This window comes from Bombina bombina, chromosome 4 (genome assembly GCF_027579735.1).
Source record: "Bombina bombina isolate aBomBom1 chromosome 4, aBomBom1.pri, whole genome shotgun sequence".
Classification (NCBI taxonomy): domain Eukaryota; kingdom Metazoa; phylum Chordata; class Amphibia; order Anura; family Bombinatoridae; genus Bombina; species Bombina bombina.
Window position 1 is genome coordinate 671,956,589 of NC_069502.1, and position 20,760 is coordinate 671,977,348.

At 39.2% G+C, this 20,760-nt stretch overlaps 2 protein-coding genes across 2 annotated transcripts in view; one reads left to right on the forward strand and one right to left on the reverse strand.

Moving 5' to 3' along the window:
• The window catches only part of ASF1A (anti-silencing function 1A histone chaperone), a 64,603-nt gene extending 45,470 nt beyond the window's left edge, over nucleotides 1-19,133 (reverse strand). Inside the window, exon 1 of the mRNA XM_053710790.1 lies at nucleotides 18,713-19,133. Within this exon, the coding sequence (XP_053566765.1) occupies nucleotides 18,713-18,821 (109 nt within the window). The 5' untranslated portion in view covers nucleotides 18,822-19,133. The remainder of the gene's footprint in view (nucleotides 1-18,712) is intronic.
• The window catches only part of MCM9 (minichromosome maintenance 9 homologous recombination repair factor), a 238,252-nt gene that overhangs the window by 83,734 nt on the left and 133,758 nt on the right, over nucleotides 1-20,760 (forward strand). The gene's annotated exons all lie outside the window — the stretch shown is intronic.

Consider the following 20,760-nt stretch of genomic DNA (forward strand, 5'->3'; position numbering starts at 1 on the left):
TTAATTCATCATGCCATTCCTTCTGGAAAGCGCCTGATTGGGAATGGTTTTATTTTTCAGCATGATAACGATCCCAAGCACACTGCTAATGCAGTAAATTCATATTTGGAGAGAAAAACAGCTGATAAAACACTGACAGTCATGGACTGTCCTCAACTGAGTGCAGACCTGAATATTATAGAGGCAGTATGGGATTACCTGGACAGAGAAAGAAATAAGACAACCTAAATCTAAAGAAGAACTCTGGGAAGTGCTGAAAGAAGCCTGGTATAATATACCAGATGATTGCTTCAGAAAACTTCAGGACATTCTCCCCAAAAGAGTTCAAGATTTGCTTAGTACCAAGGGAGGGCCCACTAAATACTGACTTTTGCCTGAAGAAGCCAATTTGTTCTGAAAATTGTGTTGTTGTTGTTTATTGTGTACATATTTCCTGTTTGTATCTTAATAAAGAGACCAAAAAATAACGATGTGTGTGTATATGTATGTGTATGTATATATATATATAATATGTGTGTGTATATGTGTATATATGTGTGTGTGTGTGTGTGTATATATATATATATACAGTTGTATGCAAAAGTTTAGGCACCCCTGACAATTTTCATGATTTTCATTTATAAATAATTGGGTGTTTGGATCAGCAATTTCATTTTGGTCTATCAAATAACTGAAGGACACAGTAGTATTTCAGTAGTGAAATGAGGTTTATTGGATTAACAGAAAATATGCAATATGCATCAAAACGAAATTAGACACGTGCATACATTTGGGCACCCTTGTCATTTTGTTGATTTGAATACCTGTAACTACCTAGCACTAATTAATTGGAACACACAATTGGTTTCTTGAGCCCATTAAGACAGGTGCATCCAATCATGAGAAAAGTTATTTAAGGTGGCCAATTGCAAGTTGTTCTCTTTGACTCTCCTCTGAGGAGTGGCAACATGGGTGCCTCAAAACCACTCTCACATGACCTGAAAACAAAGATTGTTCAACATTATGGTTTAGGGGAAGGCTGCAAAAAGCTATCACAGAGATTTAAGCTGTCAGTGTCCACTGTGAGGAACATAATGAGGAAATGGAAGACCACAGTGACTCTCCTCTGAGGAGTGGCAACATGGGTGCCTCAAAACCACTCTCACATGACCTGAAAACAAAGATTGTTCAACATTATGGTTTAGGGGAAGGCTACAAAAAGCTATCACAGAGATTTAAGCTGTCAGTGTCCACTGTGAGGAACATAATGATGAAATGGAAGACCACAGGCACAGTTCTTGTAAAGGCCAGAAGTGGCAGGCAAAGTAAAATATCGGAGAGGCAAAGGAAAGTGAGAACAGTCAAAAACAGCCCACAGACCACCTCCAAAGACTTACAACAACATCTTGCTGCAGATGGTGTCACTGTGCATCGTTCAACAATTCAGCACACTTTGCACAAGGAGAAGCTGTATGCGAGAGTGATGCGGAAGAAGCCTTTTCTGTACACACGCCACAAACAGAGTCACTTGAGGTATGCAAACACATTTGGACAAGCCAGCTTCATTTTGGAAGAAGGTGCTGTGGACTGATGAAACAAAGATTGAGTTATTTGGTCATAACAAGGGGCGTTATGCATGGCAGCAAAAGAACACGGCGTTCCAAGACAAAGACTTGCTACCAACAGTAAAATTTGGTGGATGTTCCATCATGCTGTGGAGCTGTGTGGCCAGTGCCGGTACTGAGAATCTTGTTAAAGTTGAGGGTCACATGGATTCTACTCAATATCAGCAGATACTTGAGAATAATGTTGAGGAATCAGTGACAAAGTTGAAGTTACGCCGGGGCTGGATATTTTAACAAGACTACGATCTAAAACACTGCTCAAAATCTACTCTGGCATTTATGCAGAGGAACAAGTACAATGTCCTGGAATGGCCAACCCAGTCCCCAGACCCTGAATATCATTGAAAATCTGTGGGGTGATTTGAAGCGGGCTGTCCATGCTCAGCAACCATCAAACCTAACTGAACTGGAGATGTTTTGCAAGGAGGAATGGTCCAAAATACCTTCATCCAGAATACAGACACTCATTACAGGCTATAGGAAGCGTCTAGAGGCTGTTATTTCTGCTAAAGGAGGCTCTACTAAATATTGATGCAATATTTATGTTCGGGTTCCCAAATTTATGCACCTGTCTAATTTCGTTTTGATGCATATTGCAAATTTTCTGTTAATCCAATAAACCTCATTTCATTACTGAAATATTACTGTGTGCTTCAGTTATTTGATAGATCAAAATGAAATAGCTGATCCAAACACCCAATTATTTATAAATGAAAATCATGGAAATTGTCAGGGGTGCCTAAACTTTTGTATACAACTGTGTGTGTGTGTGTGTGTGTGTGTGTGTGTGTGTGTGTGTGTGTATGTATATATATATATATATATATATATATATATATACACACACACACACACACACATATATTTATATATATATATATATATATATATATATATATATATATATATATATATATATATATATATATATGTGTGTGTGTGTGTGTGTATATATAAATATATATATATATATATATATACACACACACACACATATAAATATATAAAAACATACAGACACACACACACATATATATATATATATATATATATATATATATATATATATATACATAGTAGCTGGTGGCCCAGCACTCCTTCCACATCAATGTTTCCAGTGCCTGGGTGCAATCCTCAAGTGGTATGCATAGAATAATAGTAGAGACGGAGGGCACTCACAGGACTTCATACATAAGATAACCTGTTATTGTAGTAGTAACATAAATACAGTGTCGACGTTTCGGCCTTTTCTTAGGCCTTCTTCAAGACAAATTTCATAGTCTAAAAGCATAAACAAAAAGAATATGATAAAAAACATTACCAAAATGCACTGTCCAAGTATACACCAAAGTGTGACCCTCCACCAGAAGAGACCATAATAGCCCAAGTGAAACTTAAAAAAGGCTTCAACTGAGATAAAGAAGCCATAACATCCAGCTGCCATGGGAGACGTGAGAAAAGAAAAGAGAGCCAAAAGAAGAATGAAACAGAGAATAGAAGGAAAAGAGGGCGAATATGGATGAAAATGTGACAAAATGAACCACAGTTGGAACTACCATAGTCCACATGGTACAAAAGCTTCCCTTATCAGTAGTATGCTGTAAAACACCTAGTGGTGGGCTTATATCATTATACCCTAGCATAAAAGTTAAAAACCATAGTAATAATTCGATTGATAGACTCAATAGTATTGGGACCAAAAGCAAAAACTCCAAGACCCAAAATTATACCATCACCCATTCCTGCGTCTATACACCTACCACAGAGTAAACAATAAAGTAATAACATCCATATTCCTCATGGAATCAGTTTATGTTGGAAGATATATTTTGTACCACATCCACACAAGAACAAATTCAACTATAAACATACCAACCAGACAGAGCAAGAATTAATCTATATACACAGGATAAGAGTAGTCCTACGCCCATACCCATGTGGGAAATAAGGTCAGGACAATCAATAGGTACCATAGTGGGCGCCACCCAAGGGCCACCCAAACTGATATCACGCCTCCATTAGGGAAAATAACAGTAGCGGTGCATAAGAAGCCGACTACGATCCGTCATATAGTGACGGCAGTAGACCATAATAGCTTAAATTAACCGCTAAAATAACAAACCTCACAAAAAGCCTTACAGTTATCAATACAACATCCCCGGTTAGTTTACATCTTATCACTACCATAACCAGAAGCGTATCAGTAAAACACTTAGCCAAAATAGTTAGCTCACACGCTAACAGCTGCAGTAAGCCTTAAGGGTTAAAGAACCACAACCTGAGCCATGTTAATATCCATCCTATCACTATCGTAAACCGCAGCGTGTCAGTGAAACACTTAGCCATAACAATAAGCTCACATGATAACAGCCACAGTCAGCGTCTAGGGTTAAAGAGCCACAACATGAGCCATAGCCCTTCTTACCTTAACTAATGCGGAACACAGCGTCCGCGTAGTACTCCCAGAATGACAGAATCATAAGTGGAAAATAGCCGCAAAGTCAGCCTTTAAAAAGGGCGAGCCCGCCCCCAACAGAGGCCAATCAGATCACACGCCGCTGACACACCTCAGCTGGTTGCGTAACAGTACCGAATTCATAGCAATACTCCCTACGTACGGAACGAGTGGCTAACCCTGCTCAGATCCTGGTAAAGGTCCCACAAATGCAATGTCAAAGGGAAGCTATGTCAATACAGATAAATATCTCAACTCGGTGCACAATTCATAGAACAAGGTCATCCCCTGACTGTTCCAATCAGAGGGGCCAGGTGTCATACACATCACGGGTGTCCAACTACCAAAACAGAAAAGAAACCCAAAACCACATTTTAAACATAATTAAAACGACCAAAGTGACTGTGTAGGCAGGATACTAGACATACTCCGGCATACCATGTCAGACTTGTTACCCTAGTGTACAACGACACAATATGGGAACCTGCAACCACGGAACCAGATTTCAGACAGCAAGGTCAACTAATCATATAGTCACGTGTTAAGTGGTGGAGAAAAGCACCTGCTAGTCGCAACCACCCATACCTTTTTTAAAGGCTGACTTTGCGGCTATTTTCCACTTATGATTCTGTCATTCTGGGAGTACTACGCGGACGCTGTGTTCCGCATGGATTAAGGTAAGAAGGGCTATGGCTCATGTTGTGGCTCTTTAACCCTAGACGCTGACTGTGGCTGTTATCATGTGAGCTTATTGTTATGGCTAAGTGTTTCACTGACACGCTGCGGTTTACGATAGTGATAGGATGGATATTAACATGGCTCAGGTTGTGGTTCTTTAACCCTTAAGGCTTACTGCGGCTGTTAGCGTGTGAGCTAACTATTTTGGCTAAGTGTTTTACTGATACGCTTCTGGTTATGGTAGTGATAAGATGTAAACTAACCGGGGATGTTGTATTGATAACTGTAAGGCTTTTTGTGAGGTTTGTTATTTTAGCGGTTAATTTAAAGGGACAGTACACTGTAAAATTGTTTTTATATTAATGTATTTTCAATGACTTGTTATACCAGCTACAGAGTATAAAATGTGTGATAAATTGCATTTTCAGGTTTATTTGTGTATATGAAGTAGCTGGTTTTGTGCATTTAAACCACTGCCTATTACAATGGGTTGAGCTTCAGGTAACATCAGATCTCATTATGTTATCACTGTGTGTACACACACTTGCTTCCTTATCTTATATTTGTCTAGAAAACCAAACCTCAATACTTAGAGAGAACAATGGAAAATTATCATTTTATTACTTAACTATCCTGCACCACACTGAAAGTGTAATCTCTTCTGCTGGCTGTGTTTACTTAGGCTATTCAATAGAATATACTCCAGTATAGAAACTTTCAGTATAGGTTGGGATACCACAGGCTAAATCAGCTATTTCAAATGCCAAAATAGGGGTAAAGGAGCTACCTGTAGACAATTTAAAACACTCCAGCAGGTAAAATGAATCATTGGGAACAATTTAAAGGGGAGGCTTTTTTTGGGTGAACTGTCCCTTTAAGCTATTATGGTCTACTGCCGTCACTATATGACGGATCGTAGTCGGCTTCTTACGCACCGCTACTGTTATTTTCCCTAATGGAGGCGTGATATCAGTTTGGGTGGCCCTTGGGTGGCGCCCACTATGGTACCTATTGATTGTCCTGACCTTATTTCCCACATGGGTATGGGCGTAGGACTACTCTTATACTGTGTATATAGATTAATTCTTGCTCTGTCTGGTTGGTATGTTTATAGTTGAATTTGTTCTTGTGTGGATGTGGTACAAAATATATCTTCCAACATAAACTGATTCCATGAGGAATATGGATGTTATTACTTTGTTTACTCTGTGGTAGGTGTATAGACGCAGGAATGGGTGATCGTATAATTTTGGGTCTTGGAGTTTTTGCTTTTGGTCCCGATACTATCGAGTCTATCAATCGAATAATTACTATGGTTTTTAACTTTTATGCTAGGGTATAATGATATAAGCCCGCCACTAGGTGTTTTACAGCATATTACTGATAAGTGAAGCTTTTGTACCATGTGGACTATGGTAGTTCCAACTGTGGTTCATTTTGTCACATTTTCATCCATATTCGCCCTCTTTTCCTTCTATTCTCTGTTTCATTCTTCTTTTGGCTCTCTTTTCTTTTCTCACGTCTCCCATGGCAGCTGGATGTTATGGCTTCTTTATCTCAGTTGAAGCCTTTTTTAAGTTTCACTTGGGCTATTATGGTCTCTTCTGGTGGAGGGTCACACTTTGGTGTATACTTGGACAGTGCATTTTGGTAATGTTTTTTATCATATTCTTTTTGTTTATGCTTTTAGACTATGAAATTTGTCTTGAAGAAGGCCTAAGAAAAGGCCGAAACGTCAACACTGTATTTATGTTACTACTACAATAAAAGGTTATCTTATGTATGAAGTCCTGTGAGTGCCCTCCGTCTCTACTATTATTCTATATATATATATATATATATATATATATATATATATATATATATATATATATATATATATATATATATATGCACACACACATATAAATATATAAAAACATACACATACAGACACACACACACACACACATATATATATATATATACATATATATATATATATACACATATATTTTTTTTACGTATTAGGACATAATAACAATCCTCTGGTCCTTAGCAGGTCTTAAAATTAGGTAAATACAACTTCAGATAAACAACAACACATGACATATATTACAATGTATTAACAAAAATAAAGCCAAAATGGAGAAGCCATGTGTGAAAAACTCAGTACATCCTTAATGCTTCCATATTAATTGAGGCTAAGTAGCAGCCTGATGCTGCTAATCAAATGCTCTCGATTAATTGATCATTAGCAAGTGTGACCACCTCTATAAAAGAAAGCCTCTTCTCTAAAAATAGCATGGCAGCATGGCTTAGGTTTGTAAAGTTGCATCTGCACAAGACTTCTGGAACAATGTCCTTTAGACAGACAAGACCAGAGTGGAGATGATTGGCCATAATGAACAGCACCACGTTTGCCAAAAACCAAACACATCATATCAGCAAATACACCTCATACCAACTGTCAAGCACGGTGGAGGAGGGGTGATGATTTGGGCTTGTTTTGCAGCCACAGGACCTGGGCACCTTGCAGTCATTGAGTCGACCATGAACTCCTCTTTATACTAAACTATTCTAGAGTCAAATGTGAGACCATCTGTCCGACAGCTAAAGCTTGGCCGAAATGATCCTAAGCACACCAGCAAATCTACATTGCTGAAAAAGAAAAGAATCAAGGTGTTGCAATGGCCAAGTCAAAGTCCAGACCTCAACCCGATTAAATTGCCTGCAAACCTCAATGAACTGAAGCAACGTTGTAAAAATTTCTCCACAATGATGTGAGAGACTGATAAAGTCATATTGAAAACAATGATTTCAAGTTATTGCTGCTAAGGTGGTTCTACAAGCTATTGAATCATAAGGTGAACTTCTTTTTTCACACATGGCTTCTCCATTTTGGCTTTATTTTTGTTAAATCATGACATGGTGTAATATGTCATGTGTTGTTCTTCTGAGGTTGTATTTACCTAATTTTAAGACCTGATAAAGACCAAGTGATTGGTATGTCGTAAACCATATAATTCAAAGAGGATGTACTTTCTTTTTCACATGACTATGTGTTTGTGTGTGACTGTGTATGTGTGTATATGTGTGTGTGTATTTCTAAAGGCAGTGAGAGTCCACCAATTTTATTCATAGCCAATGGGAAATACTTCACTTGGCCACCAGGAGCAGGTAAATACACCCCAAACAGAGCATTGAAATATCCCTCCCACTTCCCCTACCCTCCCATGTAATTCTCTTGGAAGAGTTTTGGTGTATGCTAGCTTCTGGATGTCACAGGTAAGTTGCCATGCCAGTGTTCTCATGCTATCCTTCCTTTTAGGCAAACAGTATTAGTTACACTGATTTTCCTTTCTGTTACAAGACCCCTTCAGGATAAAAGAAGCTGGGTAAGTCCTATGTACAATTTATTCTCCCTCTCATGGCTCGTTGCCTAGGAGTAGGGGGTAGAGGATAGCTTAACAGGCTTATGATCCCCCTGTACATAGAAGGGGATGGTACATGTTCCCATATTTTAATTCCTCACAACAGAGGATTTGTGACTGTCAGGTACAGATTTGGGGGCAAATTGTGCTTATATAGTAGATCTCAGACAGAGGTTAATGTTCAGCCATGTTTTTAACTTCTCAGGGTGTGTGTGACACCACAGAAGCGACACCCGGTCCGCCGATTGGACTTGCCATTTGGACCCGGTGTACGCCATTGCAGTGTGATTGCTGGGACTGTTGCATGTCTAGCCATACATGCTACTTGTTTTCCCTCAGAATGGCTCCTAGGAAGGAAGCGTTACGCTTATTCAGCCACACTGGTAAGCAAAGGGTGTGCTCCTGTTGTGATGCGCACCATTATGCAGCTTGGGGCCTGTGGTGGTGGGCGTGCTCCACGCTCATGCTGCAGGCAGTTTTGACATCATTCCATACTTTCGCAGATTATCAGCACAAATTGCACAACACTGTGCCTCATGTCTGAGCGGCAGCGTGGAAGAACCCACGCATCACTGAGGTAGTGAGACATCTCAGATGGAGTATTTTATCTTAGTCTATGGGCTAAATTGGGTACTTAGCTGTGGCTTTCACAGTATACATTGCTCTTTGTATTGCTTTATGCATTCAAAGTGTTATCACTGTCTCAACACTATTTATGGTCATGGTTGATGCCCCCCTGCTCAATCATGCAGTTCATACCTTGCGTCTGTTCTATAGTCTTATTCAGGGGGGGCCCTGTTACCCCCTAGCTCATGCTGCCCCTGGGTGATTTGCAGACTTTCCTTCCATAGTATGCCCAGATTTACCATTACTGCATCTGCAGCAGACTGTACCTGTCCCTTCACATGCAGTACCACTACCCTGCAAACCCATTGCTCAGACACAATCATGTTTTTTTAGCACAATTGCAATCAGTTGTATCTGCTGCCCTGAGTGCTATGCTAGTGGCAGGTAAAAGGAAGAGAGAGGTTTACACCAGGGGGGAAAAAAGCGTAAGAGCACTGAGTGGGGAGGGAGGAGGAGGGGAAGCAGGGAGAGGGGACTCCTGATATAAAAAGTGGGGTAGAGGGTGGGAAATCGATCTGGGAGGGGGGTAAGGTAATGAGGGCAGCTACACTACAGACATTTTTTTATTTATTTAAAAAAAAAAAAAGACTAAAAACTGCAGCAAACTGATGGCGGCAAATAGGTAGAGGCGGGAGACTTAGAGAGCTATATGGGGGGATAAGGGAGGTTAGAGGGTAAGGGGGGATCCCTACACTGCAGTGAGAAACCTAAAATTGTGAAAAAGTTTTTTTTTTTAAATTTGATGGCATTTGGCGGTGAAATGGTGGTATGAAATATACCAAAATGGGTCTAGATCAATACTTTGGGTTGTCTACAAAAATTTTTTTTTAGTTTTGATTGGTAAATATAAAAAAAGGCTCTATTTCTGTTTAAATGTAGTGATGGCAAAAATGCTAAAAATGCTTTGGTCTTTTGGAGAAGTTTTTGCCTGAAATGCCCAGTCCTTAAGGGGTTAAAGAAGTTTTAAACACATTAGACATACCTGAATCAAAAAACACAGAGGAAAAGCAGGTGCATAAATTGGATATTGTCTTTAAACCTAAGTTAATAATCCCTGAATTGTTCCCGGTGCCTTCATCGCTGGCGGACATTATAACCAAGGAATGGCAGAACCTGGTGTTCCTTTTTCCCCTTCACAGAATTTTAAGATAATGTTCCCTGGTCCAGATAGCCATTTTGATGTGTGGATTGCTGTCCCTAAGGTAGACAGCACCATTTCCACCCTGGCTATACGCACTACTATCCCTCTGAAAGATAGCACATCCTTCAAGGACCCAATGGATAGAGGGATATCTGAGAAAGGTCTTTCATCAGGGAGGTTTGCTTTACCAACTAACAGTAGGTATTGCTGCAGTGGCTGGGGCTGCCACCTTTTGGGGTGATGCATTCATTACATGAACAGATTTCGATATAATACCCTTTGGAGGATATCAAGAACGGCATTCAGGCCCAAAAAACAGCCAGTTCCTTCATTTATGATGCCATTATTCAAAGCATTTGTCTCAATGCCAATAACTCTGGTTCAAATTAGCAGGAAACCAATGGCACTACTTGTTATATAGATGTTTATGAAAAGCTCTTCATAACTCCTGTCTTTGTTGAGTTAATTATAAACTCTGTGATACAGAGAAAGTGAGTTTGTGGTGCTGTGTATTATGAAAACTTGAAACAAATTTGTGGTGAATTCAGAATTCACCAAGAAAGAATACACATATAGCACTCTTGAGCTTTAGGTATATATCTGTAGCAAATAATTGCAATGAAAAAAAACTGTTTGTTGTTCACAACAGATAATTAGTTAGTGATCATCGAGGTGAGAGCAAGGAAGATCATAAAATATAACTTTTATTTATTTATTAATTAAAAAGGGGGGGGGGGGAGAAGAACAAACAATTAAAAACACACACAATATGGACTCATGCGTGAAATAATCTAGTATGTCTATACAATGAATTGCCCTTAATAATTAGGGAATAAAGTTAAGACCTCTATAAGAGTCTGGACTGAAGGTGTTATGGCTTTCAGATGTACTGGTTATAAAAATACACGATTGTGAGAAAAATAACACAGTTTTGTAACACTTGTGTTCACACTTTGTCTTATTATGTGTTATTAACTCATATCATTTGAATTTGCTATCTTGGATAAAACAAGAATACACCCAGAAATAATCTAGTGTTCTGGGTAATTTGACAACCTAGTTGGAATCTGAGTTACATAAAGTCAGTTTCTATATTAACTTTCACACTTTGTTTGCTGGTTGTCAATGTGACTGTTATGGTGATAAGGATTATATATATATATATATATATATATATATATATATATATATATACAATATATAATGTTTTGCATATAATTGTTTTTCAAGATAACAAATATTTATATATATATATATATATATATATATATATATATATATATATATACAGGGAGTGCAGAATTATTAGGCAAGTTGTATTTTTGAGGATTAATTTTATTATTGAACAACAACCATGTTCTCAGTGAACCCAAAAAACTCATTAATATCAAAGCTGAATATTTTTGGAAGTAGTTTTTAGTTTGTTTTTAGTTTTAGCTATTTTAGGGGGATATCTGTGTGTGCAGGTGACTATTACTGTGCATAATTATTAGGCAACTTAACAAAAAACAAATATATACCCATTTCAATTATTTATTTTTACCAGTGAAACCAATATAACATCTCAACATTCACAAATATACATTTCTGACATTCAAAAACAAAACAAAAACAAATCAGTGACCAATATAGCCACCTTTCTTTGCAAGGACACTCAAAAGCCTGCCATCCATGGATTCTGTCAGTGTTTTGATTTGTTCACCATCAACATTGCGTGCAGCAGCAACCACAGCCTCCCAGACACTGTTCAGAGAGGTGTACTGTTTTCCCTCCTTGTAAATCTCACATTTGATGATGGACCACAGGTTTTCAATGGGGTTCAGATCAGGTGAACAAGGAGGCCATGTCATTAGATTTTCTTCTTTTATACCCTTTCTTGCCAGCCACGCTGTGGAGTACTTGGACGCGTGTGATGGAGCATTGACCTGCATGAAAATCATGTTTTTCTTGAAGGATGCAGACTTCTTCCTGTACCACTGCTTGAAGAAGGTGTCTTCCAGAAACTGGCAGTAGGACTGGGAGTTGAGCTTGACTCCATCCTCAACCCAAAAAGGCCCCACAAGCTCATCTTTGATGATACCAGCCCAAACCAGTACTCCACCTCCACCTTGCTGGCGTCTGAGTCGGACTGGAGCTCTCTGCCCTTTACCAATCCAGCCACGGGCCCATCCATCTGGCCCATCAAGACTCACTCTCATTTCATCAGTCCATAAAACCTTAGAAAAATCAGTCTTGAGATATTTCTTGGCCCAGTCTTGACGTTTCAGCTTGTGTGTCTTGCTCAGTGGTGGTCGTCTTTCAGCCTTTCTTACCTTGGCCATGTCTCTGAGTATTGCACACCTTGTGCTTTTGGGCACTCCAGTGATGTTGCAGCTCTGAAATATGGCCAAACTGGTGGCAAGTGGCATCTTGGCAGCTGCACGCTTGACTTTTCTCAGTTCATGGGCAGTTATTTTGCACCTTGGTTTTTCCACACGCTTCTTGCGACCCTGTTGACTATTTTGAATGAAACGCTTGATTGTTCGATGATCACGCTTCAGAAGCTTTGCAATTTTAAGAGTGCTGCATCCCTCTGCAAGATATCTCACTATTTTTGACTTTTCTGAGCCTGTCAAGTCCTTCTTTTGACCCATTTTGCCAAAGGAAATGAAGTTGCCTAATAATTATGCACACCTGATATAGGGTGTTGATGTAATTAGACCACACCCCTTCTCATTACAGAGATGCACATCACCTAATATGCTTAATTGGTAGTAGGCTTTCAAGCCTATACAGCTTGGAGTAAGACAACATGCATAAAGAGGATGATGTGGTCAAAATACTCATTTGCCTAATAATTCTGCACTCCCTGTATATATAAACGATTATAAATCCTTAAGTATAATGTCACCACTTGTTTTATTTATTAGTGCACTAGATTTGTAATGATATATTTTTAAACTTGCTTTGCTAGTTTCAAAAGTATCTATATATATATATATATATTGGGCGTTAATATATGTATATATTTATTTGGTTACATATCCTTGTAGATAGTATGACTATGATTGTTGCGGTTTCTGCTCTTAACCAAGCCAATAACTCTGGTCCTGCTGTGCTAGGAGAGCTCTCTGACTAAAGTCCTTGTCTGCAGACATGGTTTTTAAATCTAGGTTATTCTCTTTGGCCTTTAAGGGAAAATCCTTATTTGGGTCCCAGACTCATTTCTACTGTCACTGGTGGAAAAGGGTGCCTTTCTACCTTTAGGATAAGAGATCTAGAACTAAGGGACGTCCTATGGGATGTTTTTGCTCCTTTTGTCCGAAAAAGACTCCTAGAAGTACCTCAACATCCAAGTCTGAAACGCCCAGGAATACCTGGAAATCTAACCCGGTGTAGAACAAGAACAAACAGCACATGAAATGACTCCAGACAACAAGTCTGCATGAAGGTTTAGCCCCCAACCTAGGCTCAGGTCATGTAGGGGGCAGAATAACTCTGTTTCGAGAAGTTTGGGTGCAGTCAATTCAGGATCCTTGGGTTCTGGACATTGTTTCTTTGGGTTACAAATAGATTTCCGATCTCGCCCTCTAAGGGGCATTTTTTTTATCAAGAATTTCAGGGAGGCCGGGATAAAGGAGGTGGTAGGTCTTATGCTTGCAACTTTGGAAGATATTTCTTTTGCTCACTTTCATCTGAGACCTCTACAGTTATGTACGCTCCAGCAAAGGAATGGGAATTATTTAGACCTGTCTCAGGTAATCTATCTGTATCCGGAGACAAGTATTTTTCCTGGTGGCTGTCTCAGGAACCCATTCTCCCGGGCATGTGCTTCCTGCGCTCATCCTGGGAGATCTTAAAAAAAGATGCGAGTTTGACAGGATGGGGTGCTGTGTGGGATTCTCTGAGAGCTCAGGGAATCTGGCGATCAGGGGAAGCGATTATTCCATTCAATGTTCTGGAACTGTGTGGACGATTTTCATAGTTTTTCAGTTGTGGCTCCAGTTACGTTACGTCCATTTTATTCGATTTTCTGACAGCGTAACTCCAGTGACCTATATCTATCATCAGGGTGGAACTTGCAGCTCTCTGTTGATGCTGGAAACATCTTGTATCCTTAAATGAGCAGAGACATACAAATGCCAAATATCAGCCCTCCGCATTACAGGTGTGGAGAACTGTGAAGCAGATTTTATGTGCAGCCAGACTCTGCACTCCAAGGAATGGTCTCTAAACCAGGAGTTTTTTTGCAAGATCACCGACAACAGTTCCTTGGCATTTCAATCTAGTGTACCTTTTTCCTCCAATTGTTCTGTTCCCTCGAGTAATAGCTTGAATCATCCAGGAGGGAATTGCAGCGATTCTGTTAGCTCCTGCGTGGCCACGCAGGACCTGGTATGCAGACCTCTTGAGAATATCGTTTGCTCCTCCATGGTGGCTGCTTCAGAGGCTGGACCTTCTGGCGCAGGGTCCATTCTTCTGTCAAAATCTAGATTCTTTATGGCTGGCTGCGTGGAGATTGAATGCATAATTTTGTCCCAGAGAGGATTCTCTGAGGCGGTGATCGATACTCTGGTTGAGACAAGAAAGCCCTTTACCAGACATATTTACCATAAGGTGTGGAGGACCTATCTGTCTTGGGGTGCAGAACGTGGGTTCCCATGGCACAAGGTGAAGACTCCATGTATCTTTCAGTTTCTACAGGATGGTTTAGAGAAGGGCCTGTCGGCAAGTTCTCTAAAGAAAAAAAAAAACAGATTTCTGCTCATCCTGTATTGTTACATAAGAGGTTGGCTTGTTTAATTTTGATTGAGTGTCCCTTTAAGTTACTAACTTGGAAAGTTTTATTTCTGTTAGCTATTTTCTCGGCTCGTAGAGTTTTAGAATTGTCTGCCCTTCAGTGTGACCCACCTTATCTGGTATACCATTCGGATAAGGCTGTACTTCGGACAAAGACGGGGTTGTTTAAGGTTGTTTAAACTCACAATATTAATTAAGAAATTGTTGTCCCATCTCTTTGTCCCAATCCTTCTTCCTCCAAGGAGAAATTGTTGAACAATCTGGTTGTTGTTAGAACTCTAAAGTTTTATCTTCATGCTACCAAGGAATTTTGTCCATTATCTTCCTTGTTTATCCTGATTTCTGGTAAGCGCAAAGGTCAGAAGGCCACAGCTGTTACTCTATCCTTCAGAAGTTTGATTCGCATGGTTTATATAGAAGTGGGTCACATTCTACCTGTGAGGTGTCTACTTCCTGGGCTTCAAGAATGAGGCTTTAGTTGAACAGATCTGTAAGGCTGATACTTTTTGGTATGCAGAGGCATCTTTTTGGTTGGGAGAAAAGTTCTTCAAGTGTTGGTGCCTAGTATTTGAGGACTACCTTCCGTACCTTTCCCTCCCTAATATTTTTGGGGACTCCAACGCTTGGGCATTGGTTTCATATATGTTATGAATGGAATCTGTGGACTCTCACTGCCATTAGAAAGAAAATATAATTTTTGCTTACTTTATAAATAATTTTTTTCTTGGCAGTGAGAGTACAAAAACCTGCCCTGATTACTGTAGTGGCGGCAGTCTTATGGCACCTCTGTATCCCTTTTTATCTCTCTACTTTTTTTTATGCTCGGCTTCAATTACTGAAAAGGTAGGGGAAGTGGGAGGGATATTTCAATGCTCTGTTTGGGGGTGTCTGTGGCCAGGTGAAGTAGGCTATGAATGGAATTTGTGGACTCTCACTGCCACGAAAGAAAATAATTAATCAGGTAAGCATGAATATATATATATATATATATATATATATATATATATATATATATATATATATATATATATATATATATATACATACAGGGAGTGCAGAATTATTAGGCAAGTTGTATTTTTGAGGATTAATTTTATTATTGAACAACAACCATGTTCTCAATGAACCCAAAAAACTCATTAATATCAAAGCTGAATAGTTTTGGAAGTAGTTTTTAGTTTGTTTTTAGTTATAGCTATTTTAGGGGGATATCTGTGTGTGCAGGTGACTATTACTGTGCATAATTATTAGGCAACTTAACAAAAAACAAATATATACCCATTTCAATTATTTATTTTTACCAGTGAAACCAATATAACATCTCAACATTCACAAATATACATTTCTGACATTCAAAAACAATACAAAAACAAATCAGTGACCAATATAGCCACCTTTCTTTGCAAGGACACTCAAAAGCCTGCCATCCATGGATTCTGTCAGTGTTTTGATCTGTTCACCATCAACATTGCGTGCAGCAGCAACCACAGCCTCCCAGACACTGTTCAGAGAGGTGTACTGTTTTCCCTCCTTGTAAATCTCACATTTGATGATGGACCACAGGTTCTCAATGGGGTTCAGATCAGGTGAACAAGGAGGCCATGTCATTAGATTTTCTTCTTTTATACCCTTTCTTGCCAGCCACGCTGTGGAGTACTTGGACGCGTGTGATGGAGCATTGTCCTGCATGAAAATCATGTTTTTCTTGAAGGATGCAGACTTCTTCCTGTACCACTGCTTGAAGAAGGTGTCTTCCAGAAACTGGCAGTAGGACTGGGAGTTGAGCTTGACTCCATCCTCAACCCAAAAAGGCCCCACAAGCTCATCTTTGATGATACCAGCCCAAACCAGTACTCCACCTCCACCTTGCTGGCGTCTGAGTCGGACTGGAGCTCTCTGCCCTTTACCAATCCAGCCAAGGGCCCATCCATCTGGCCCATCAAAACTCACTCTCATTTCATCAGTCCATAAAACCTTAGAAAAATCAGTCTTGAGATATTTCTTGGCCCAGTCTTGACGTTTCAGCTTGTGTGTCTTGTTCAGTGGTGGTCGTCTTTCAGCCTTTCTTACCTTGGCCATGTCTCTGAGTATTGCACACCTTGTGCTTTTGGGCACTCCAGTGATGTTGCAGCTCTGAAATATGGCCAAACTGGTGGCAAGTGGCATCTTGGCAGCTGCACGCTTGACTTTTCTCAGTTCATGGGCAGTTATTTTGCGCCTTGGTTTTTCCACACGCTTCTTGCGACCCTGTTGACTATTTTGAATGAAAGCCTTGATTGTTCGATGATCACGCTTCAGAAGCTTTGCAATTTTAAGAGTGCTGCATCCCTCTGCAAGATATCTCACTGTTTTTGACTTTTCTGAGCCTGTCAAGTCCTTCTTTTGACCCATTTTGCCAAAGGAAAGGAAGTTGCCTAATAATTATGCACACCTGATATAGGGTGTTGATGTCATTAGACCACACCCCTTCTCATTACAGAGATGCACATCACCTAATATGCTTAATTGGTAGTAGGCTTTCGAGCCTATACAGCTTGGAGTAAGACAACATGCATAAAGAGGATGGTGGATGGTGTGGTCAAAATACTCATTTGCCTAATAATTCTGCACTCCCTGTATATATATATATATATATATATATATATATATATATATATATATATATATATATATATATATATATGTGTGTGTGTGTGTGTATGTATGTGAATATGTTTGTATGTGTGTGTGTGTATATATATATATATATATATATATATATATTATTATTTTTTTACTACATTCTTGCCACTATATTTCAGGGAGGATTGTGGCTTTGCGTCAGTGTACATGCACATATAATAGTTTGTATAATTGAAGTGATAAAAACATGATCTGAGCCTTAAAGCCCTAAGCTTTCTCCTTTTTTTCTGTAGTTTCAAGTGTTTTTGTTTAGGGATTTGCTAAGGAGTGGCTGAAGGTGTGGTGTCTGGGGCTGTCCTGTGCATATTGGACATCTGACTGCATTTTAATCGTTTTGACTGCTACAAAAGTATACATGTTGCTACTATAGTTTTCCCAATCCCTTCTAGTTTCATTATATTGCTTTGAGATCTGCTAAAATGAGCACACCCCAGTAAATGTATGCTATATCTGATTTATTTCCTTTATTCATTTTCTAATATGGCTAAAAAATGTACATCAGTGAACAATCATGTGAGTTATGCTAGAGACTATTCACTTGTAGGAACAGAAAGCAAACTCTGCTACAAATGCACATGTTGCGTTTTGGTTTGTGCAGCACTGACAGGGTTAAATAGACCGTTGTTTACGCACATCTGCAGAGAGGTATCTCCCACCTCATTTATGTTATCCCCTAAGGAGCATTTATTTTGTTGCCAGCAGGTGTCAATCACACATTTTATTTTAGAATACAGAAAAGGAAAAAATATATACATGAGTTTTATATTTAAACAATATTTCTATATAGATGTGTATATGAGTACTTTATAGAGTGCAGTATTCAGTGGCACATTAGCTTGCTATAAGTCAAACTGCATTCATTTTTTTTTCATCCTGTCATCAGCGTTAGACAGCCTCTGTTAGTTCACTTCCTGTTTTAATGCTATGTGTGTAACTTCCCCCCACACAGAGCTATTTAGCATTTATTTGACAGTACAAGGGGTGCGCACTGACCCCTGCTGCTCTGTATTGTCTGCTCCATGTGCAGCCGTGCCTCTGGTTTACCCCACCTCACTCTCTACCCACAGTGTTAACATGGCTGCTGCCACCTCTTCCCCTCACATCACACAAACTTACTTTTCCTGCTCTCACAACACAGCAGCTCACACTGCCACACATGCTGCCCTGGGCAAGTCTGCCTGGCTTGTTTCTTTGCCATCAGAGTGCTGATCCTGCATTCTGTCCCCGTCCTTCCCCCTCCTGCCCCTGCTCTCCTTTAGGCCTGTGGGAATAGGAGTTTAACCTCTTCCACACTTGGCTGCAGCGTAAGCCCACTGCCCAGCTTTCAACTCACCTTCAGACAGGTCCTCTATGCACTCAAAGGTGATTTCAAACTGGAAAGGATTGTAGAAGGGAGAAGGGTTATCCAGCACCACTACATTATTCACCTGAACCTTTGCCATATTTTAGAAACGCACAAACAATGGGATGGTGTCTGTTGAGCAGACAAGATCCAGCAGTGCTTATCTATGCAGAGCTATCTTGTGTCAGTGCTCTCTCCAGCCCTCACAGCAGTCCTGAGAAACTTTTCCTCCACTGTGGATTTTTTCTTTTATTTATTCCATTGATTAATTCCAATGTGAGCAACTCGACTCTGCTTTATTTATTATTATTTATTTTTTTATTATTAATTCCTTTCCTCCGCTTTCCTTTCTGACTTCACTTCAGCACATTCTGCTCTGTTGCTATAACAGCTTGTGTCAGGATTGGCTGCTCCCAGGCCCTCCCCTAATGCAAAAAACTACATAGTGGAGAAAGACAGACTCTTCAAGCCTACAAGAGCTGGAATTGTTTAGCAGCTGCTCCACCTGCTGGCTGATAGCTCAAGAGGGACACCCGGGGAAGATCTGACACTTGTGCAGTGTGACACCCAAAAGGCTTACTGTGTCATGTCAGCAAACATCAGCTAGTTTGTGCGTCCAAGCAAAAGATAGTTTGTCTTAACTAATGACTCTTCAATTAAATCTATATGTTTGTTTAAAATAGTATAAAACAACCACATTACTATTATGCATTAAAAATGTAGACGTCTTGGATTTATTGCAAGTTAACCCTTTCACTGCTAAGCTATTTCCCAATCCTGAGCTAACCTGAGTTTTCAGATGCTGATTACATTTACGCACTACTATAACAAACCTACACATACATTATATATTTTATTATTATCAGCAGCAGCCAGAAGCAGGCCTAGCAGATTCAAAATATACTATCATTTTAGGGAAATATAATGAAAAAATATATTAATGAAAGTGCATGAGTATTTATTTCCCTAAACCTTTTAGTTAAACTCGGTGTGGTCCTATAATTGCACATGGTAACCTTTCTAAAAGGAGAGTTAGGGAATAGTTCACATAGTTTTTCTATACGTATACGCAATTAAAAATCAAAGGAAAATTTGCATTCTTAATTTACATTTAGCAGATTGCATTTCATGTATTAAATGTGTAGCCTTGAATTGCCTTTTATTTTTAAAAAGGACACAACATTACACAACAAGCTTTCTTGTAAAACTGCTTTTGGTTTTGTTTACATATTTATACGGTATATCAAATTAGACAATTTATAAGGGGGGGGGGCTATTTTCGAACCTTAAAGGGATAGTAAAGTTAAAGGGGTACTAAACCCAAATTATTTCTTTCATGATTCGGATAGAGCATGTAATTTTAAACCACTTTCTAATTTACTCCTATTATCAAATTTTCTTCATTTTCTTGCTATCTTTATTTGAAAAAGTAGGACTCTAAGCTTAGGAGCTGACCCATTTTTAGTTCAGCACCCAGGTCCCAGGGTAGTGCTTGCTGATTGGTAACTACATTTAGCCACCAATCAGCAAGTGCTACCCAGGTGCTGAATAAAAAATGGACCGGCTCCTAAGCTTTACATTCCTGCTTTTTCAAATAAAGATTCCAAAAGAACAAAGCAAATTTGATAATAGAGGTAAATTGGAAAGTTGAACATGAACGTTTAATTTGAATTAAAGTAGAGCTCATCTTCTTAGGAAAGTAGAAGAGTAGTACTTGTTTGTTCTGCAACATAATAAGTACATTTTATAGAGCTGAGATCTATGATTGTTATGAAATAAAAACCTAACAATGTGTTATTTTACTGAATGGAGAGCCCATTTAGCATTAATCTTAGTATTTATTTAAAAACGTGTTAATTGTGTCACTTGCTACTATTTATCCACCCACTGTTTCTGTTTAAGCATTTCTTCATATGGTAAAAAGGTAATTGCTCTTGACTTGACATAATATCCATTCACAAGTCATTAACACTAAAGATTTAAAGGGACATTAAACTGCTAGGTAAATCTACAGTAGTATGGTTAATATTCACTGTACT